General features: G+C 39.8%; 1 protein-coding gene across 1 annotated transcript in view; it reads left to right on the forward strand.

Annotated features, from left to right (window-relative positions):
- Positions 1–6,030, forward strand: part of mov10a (Mov10 RISC complex RNA helicase a) — a 14,540-nt gene extending 8,510 nt beyond the window's left edge. The window contains exons 12-22 of the mRNA XM_024269715.2: positions 30–133; positions 390–487; positions 1,334–1,432; positions 1,505–1,595; positions 1,664–1,781; positions 4,469–4,660; positions 4,735–4,806; positions 4,893–5,018; positions 5,094–5,182; positions 5,310–5,448; positions 5,699–6,030. Of these exons, the coding sequence (XP_024125483.1) occupies positions 30–133; positions 390–487; positions 1,334–1,432; positions 1,505–1,595; positions 1,664–1,781; positions 4,469–4,660; positions 4,735–4,806; positions 4,893–5,018; positions 5,094–5,182; positions 5,310–5,430 (1,110 nt within the window). The 3' untranslated portion in view covers positions 5,431–5,448; positions 5,699–6,030. The remainder of the gene's footprint in view (positions 1–29; positions 134–389; positions 488–1,333; positions 1,433–1,504; positions 1,596–1,663; positions 1,782–4,468; positions 4,661–4,734; positions 4,807–4,892; positions 5,019–5,093; positions 5,183–5,309; positions 5,449–5,698) is intronic.
- The last annotated feature ends 35 nt before the right edge of the window (positions 6,031–6,065 follow it).

The following is a 6,065-nucleotide window of genomic DNA, read 5'->3' on the forward strand; positions in this document are numbered from 1 at the left end:
TAAAAGCTTTATTTTTATACTGTTTTCAGAAAAACTGCAATCTGGATGAGAAGCTGGGCTGCTTTTATTTTCGAGACACCGAATTCCTAATGAAGTTCAGAGTCATTGTTACAACTCTGTACACAGCTGGCAGGTCAGAGCTGCTTTGTTACCTATTTGATGAACAACTTTCAGTCTGTTTTCCCTCAATGTTGGGAAATGTGCTTTTAATGCTCTTCACTGTAATCTTTTATCCAGTTGTGCTTCTTTTTTTAGTGGAACATAGACCTCAACATCATAAAAAATACTATGTTAATAAAATTCAGTGTTTAAATGAACAGTTGTGCTCTGATGACTATGCTATCAGTATGTATTGGAATATGTAATAAAAATGTGTTTTTATCCTTTAGGCTGGTAACAGGTGGAGTCCCAGTCAACCATTTCTCCCACGTGTTTGTGGATGAAGCCGGTCAAGCTCTGGAGCCGGAGACGGTTATTGCCATTGCAGGTTATTTTGTTTTTTGAAATAAAAAAAAGACGCTGATCGTGGGTTCTTGAATGCGCTTTTATCATACGATGTGCACACTCGACTGTCGCTACTAGCGCATGTACTCACAGTTAGTAGAGGTTTGGAGCAAATCTCATGAAGCTTGCTCCAGTCTTTTTTACTGCTCTATTACAACATATAAAATCCTTTTTCATATAATTCCACCCAGACACAAACCACAATTACTAATTTCTCCTTCATGATCAATTTTTAAACTGTTGGTACTTCCATGAATTAAAAGACACTCCAAACCAAATCTTTTCCTGATTGGTCAAAATTAAATTGGTTTAACCTTCAGTGGCTGCGCTTTATGCACGTAGAGCTCAAAAACTCACACGTGAACGCAAGAGTTTTTAACGTGGAAGCCCACTTGAAGCATTTACATTGACTTTTCATTAGAAGTGGTCGCTTGAATGCGCATTCTTAAAGCCAGTGTGAACACAGCATGAGTGAAGAAGTTGTCTCTGTGGGCAGAAATAGGAAAAGAAAACAGGAAATGTGCATTCATTTACAAAGTTGCATTGCAAAACCTGAATCTTAAGAAAGTAAAAAAAAAAACAAAAACTAGTTTTGACAAAAAATGTACATTTCCAATACCAAAATATCCTCAGTTTAAGAAAACATGTCTTACTGACTTTTATCTTAAACTAAGAATTCTTGGTAAGACCATTTTTCTTACCCCATTGGCAGAATTTATTTAAAGAACATAGTTAAATTTGAAGAATTTGGACTTGTTTGTAAAGGGCCTGTTTTGCAGTGTGCTGCCACAGTCAGCTTTAGAGTTGAACCTTCTGATTTGTTTTGCAGGCCTGCTCAGTCCACAGGAGGGTCAGTTGGTTCTGGCAGGAGATCCTAAACAGCTGGGGCCGATAGTTCAGTCCCCGATTGCCTTAAAGCATCAGTTTGGTAAGATTCATTTGTTCTGCCAGCTCCTTTTGCCTTCCAGTGTCATCGCCAGGATCTAAAACATCTGTGCAGGACTGTCTTTGTTAGAACGGCTGATGGAGTTCAACGACTTGTACAAAACTTCTGACCCTCGCTTCGTCACCAAACTGCAGAAAAACTACAGGTGGGGTCGCTCAGTGTTGAAGCCGGTTGGGCAAGTTTAGCCTGATGCACGTGTGTTTCTTCACTTAGATCTCACGAGGCCATTCTGAAAATCCCCAACGAGGAGTTCTATGATGGTAAACTGCAAGTGTGTGCTGATGAGATGAAGCGGGAAGCCTTCTGCAGATGGGACGGTCTTTGCACTAAGGTGATCAAAGACGGGGTTTACTCAAATTTGACATCAGAAGTTTGAAAGTAGCGACACACTGTAAGGTACGGTGGCCCTGAAGTACAAATCGCTCAATTCAAGAAACATCTTAAAGATCACAACAATTCAAAAATAAAAACAAATAAAACAAAACCAAAACAAAATTCCAAAAAATGAAACAAAATTAACACAATATGTTAAAAAAAAGAAAAAACAATTTCTGGTTTCTTCTTTTGTTTAATTTTTTTTTACATTTTACCTTGATTTCTTTAAATTAATTTTGTTTTCCAATTTTTTTTTTCTTTTTTAGCAGAAACTGGAAGAGGTAGGAACTATGGGACATCCCTGACTGAATGACAACATTTGTCAATCATTTCAATCTAAAGTTATTTGACATGAGGCGATACTGGATATGCTTCGTACTAATCATAAAACTTTTATTAGGATTCAGAAACTGAAGTTTGAGAAAACTCAAATGTCGAAAATCAAACGTCATCATCCAATCAACCATCTGTCAAAGTACCTACCTTTTCTGGCTAATTTTCTATTAATATTATGGGTATTTCTTACTTGGAAATATTTCATTCTGCTTGCCATGTCCCCATTACCTTTCTTTATATTGACTGATTTTCTTTTTTGAAAGATGACATTTGTTATTGATTTTTTACGGAGTGCTTACAGTTGTGATTTGTAAATTTGCATGATGTTATATTAGGTTTTTATATATACAAAACACAAAAAAACCCTACCTTTACTACTTTCTCATTTTTTTAACATTTCATTTACATTTCTGGAAATTATTTTAGATTTTGTTGTTTTGTTATTTGTTCATCATGTTCATCAGCAGCTTCAACCTATCTCTGTTTCAACTACAATGCCGCCAGTTCTCTTCTCCCCACATCAGCCACTCTCACAATTTACTCTGCCTTCAGTCCAGAGAATCAACAAACTCATTAAAAAATCCCAAACCACCTCCTGTCAGCTTGATCCAATTCCAACTGCTGTGGTCAAGCCTGCTCTTCCCTCCTTATCCCCTCTCATTATAAATATCATCAATGCCTCCCTCAAAGCTGGAACTGTTCCTCCTGCTTTCAAAACAGCAGCTGTCACCCCCATCCTCAAAAAAACAGGATCAGATCCCACCAATCTCAATAATTTCTGCCCAATCTCAAATGTTCCCTTCATCTCAAAAATCCTTGAAAAAGCTGTCGCCTCACTACTCCATAACCACCTCTCTTCCAATAATTTATACGAAAAATTCCAGTCTGGCTTCCGTCAACTCCACAGTACAGAAACAGCCCCCCTCAAGATTACCAGTGACCTCCTTCTCGCCGCACACTCTGGTTTAGGTTCCATCCTCCTCCTGCTTGATCTGACTGCTGTCTCTGACACCATCTCTCACCGCATCCTAGTGGAAAGACTTTCAAACATCTCTAACTTACCCCTCAACTGGTTCCAGTCATATCTCTTTACTTCTCCAACAGTGCCAGTCATAGCAGGTGTGCCCCAAGGCTCTGTCCTGGGGCCCCTGCTATTCATCATCTACCTTCTCCTCCTTGGTCAAATCTTCTGTAAAAACATTCACTTCCACTGCTATGCGGATGATACCCAGCTCTACTTTTCCTCCAAGCCTGATGCCACTCTCCCTCCTGCCTCCCTCTCTAGTTGCCTCCTAGAAATAAAATCCTGGTTCATTGCAAATTTCCTTACACTAAACAGTAGTAAAACTGAACTTCTCATTGTAGGAACCAAGACCACCTTAAAAAAGCTCAATAACTTCTCAGTTTCCTTTGATAACAGCTCCATCCTCCCTTCCCCACAGGTTAAGAGTCTGGGTGTCATCCTTGACAGCACTCTCTCATTTACTGCCCACATCAATAACATCACCCTTCACTGCTTACTTCCACCTCCGTAACATTCGCCGTCTCCGTCCCTCCCTCAGTCCACACTCCACAGCTGTTCTAGTCCACAGTCTCATCACCTCCTGTCTGGATTATTGCAACTCCCTTTTATCCTGACTCCCCTACCAAACTCTACAGAAACTTCAACTGCTTTAAACTCTGCCGCCCGGATCGTAACACTAACCCCTGGTACTTTTCACACCACACCTGTCCTACAGCAACTCCACTGGCTGCCAGTACCTCAACGGATCAGCTACAAACTCCTTATTCTGATATTCAAAGCCCTCCACAACCACCAAACCTCCGTGATCTCATCCATGTTGCCACTCCTGCCCATTCCCTCAGGTCTTCCTCCTCCCTTTCATCTGGTTGTACCCCCTAATCGATCCCCATCTCCATGGGGGGCAGAGCATTCAGCCGCTCTGCCCCCCAGCTCTGAAACTCCCTTCCTTCTGACCTACGGAACATGGACTCACTCCCTCAGTGTGCAAGAAATCTCAAAACCCACCTCTTCAGACTGGCATATCCACCCCAATTAATAGAATTTTACAGGTTTTATGGCTGTCATTGTTAAGCAGCGTATTATGTTTTGTTTTTATCTGTAAGGCGACCTTGAGTGTCCAGAAAGGCGCCATATAAATAAAATGTAATATTATTGTTGTTTTACTTTTTTTTAACATTTTTTTTTTTCGTTCAGTGATATGTTATAGTGATTTGGACTTCAGGGCCACCGTAGCACGGCATATTCAGCAGCAACTGCTCACTTGGTGCTTTTTGTCTCCCAAGGGTTTCCCGGTGATCTTCCATGGAGTGATGGGCAAAGATGGAAGAGAGCAGAACAGTCCTTCGTTCTTCAACTTAACTGAGATTGAAGTCCTGTTGACGTACCTGAAACGGCTGCTGGAAGACCAGGGAAAGAAGGGTCTGCCTCGGATTTCCGCTGAAGACATTGGCATCATCGCCCCCTACAGGAAGCAGGTGGATCTGCGTGGTTTTAGTTTGTTTTTATGACGTTGAGCATCTCTGACCAGAAATTTGGGTGTTTCCAACAGGTTGAAAAAATCCGACTGGCTCTGAAGAAGGACAGATTGCTGAGCCAAAAGCTGAATCTTACGGGTCTTAAGGTGAGCAGAACCACTGAGGTCTGCCGAGTCACAACAACAGGGGGGGAAATGTCAGATCGTCTGAGTTTTAGGCTTCCCTCCTGCAGGTGGGGTCTGTGGAGGAGTTTCAAGGACAAGAGAAGAAAATCATCATGATCTCTACAGTTCGCAGTTCCACCAACTACGTCAAGATGGACCAAGACTTCAACATCGGGTTCCTGTCAAATGAAAAGGTGAGGAAATGCTTTCAATCCAGTTTCACCTTTTGAGTCATCTGTGTTTTACTTGTTTGCACATTTGTATTTTAGAGGTTCAACGTGGCCATAACAAGAGCCAAGTCCCTGCTCATAGTCGTGGGGAATCCTTTGATCCTCAGAACCAATCCAGTCTGGGAAAAGTACGTCCAACTTGTGTTTGGATTGACACTCTCACATCTTAAAATATCCACAGATAAATGATGGAAAGCTTTTACATTTAAATGTAAAATTGGGTTTTTCAGTTTTCATTTGTTGTTTGTTTTAAAGGTTCATTAACTACTGTTTGGACAAGAAGGGCTACACTGGGTTTCCATTAGAAAAAACAGACAATGAGGACGCCTTTGTGCTAATGATGGCAGCCCTGAGAATCATGGACACTGAATGTTAGAGCAGCTGTTGGTCTCAGGTGAGTCGGAATCTGTAGTTTTATCACTTTCCACGTAAGTAGTGTATCTTGTTTATCAAATGATTTTTTTTTTGATAAAAATTATTTTTGCTTTTGTTATCGTATTAAACTTTTTCTTGATAAGTTAAGACTCGAATCGTAAAAAGGAGTATTCTGACATAAGGTATGCTTCAGATTCACATTAGAATCGTCTTTCCACTGGTGACAAACTAAATTTTCTTTTATGTATTTGTTTGGGTTGTTTTTTTAGATTTCGCAGAGGAAAAGATCCAGTACCTTGGGTGGAACTGCAAATTTCTTTTTTACATATTGCTGGAAACTATGCTTAGCCACATCCACCAGGTGGCAGCATTTCTACTTTTTTATTGTTTCTCAACATGTATCAAGTATTTTTAAATATATATATATATATTTTTAGAAAAAAAAATGGAAATGAATACAACTGAAGATTGATGCATTTATATCAAAATCCAATCAGACATTTAATTTTCCTAAATATTTTAACCTTCTGCTCTTTTTAAACTGCATTATGACACAAACAAGATTCTTAAAGCACAAATAAAGGATGAAATATTCTCTAAACTTCTCTTTAGACTTTTTTTTTAATACTTAACCAC

This window comes from Oryzias melastigma, linkage group LG5 (assembly GCF_002922805.2).
Source record: "Oryzias melastigma strain HK-1 linkage group LG5, ASM292280v2, whole genome shotgun sequence".
Taxonomy (NCBI): Eukaryota; Metazoa; Chordata; class Actinopteri; order Beloniformes; family Adrianichthyidae; genus Oryzias; species Oryzias melastigma.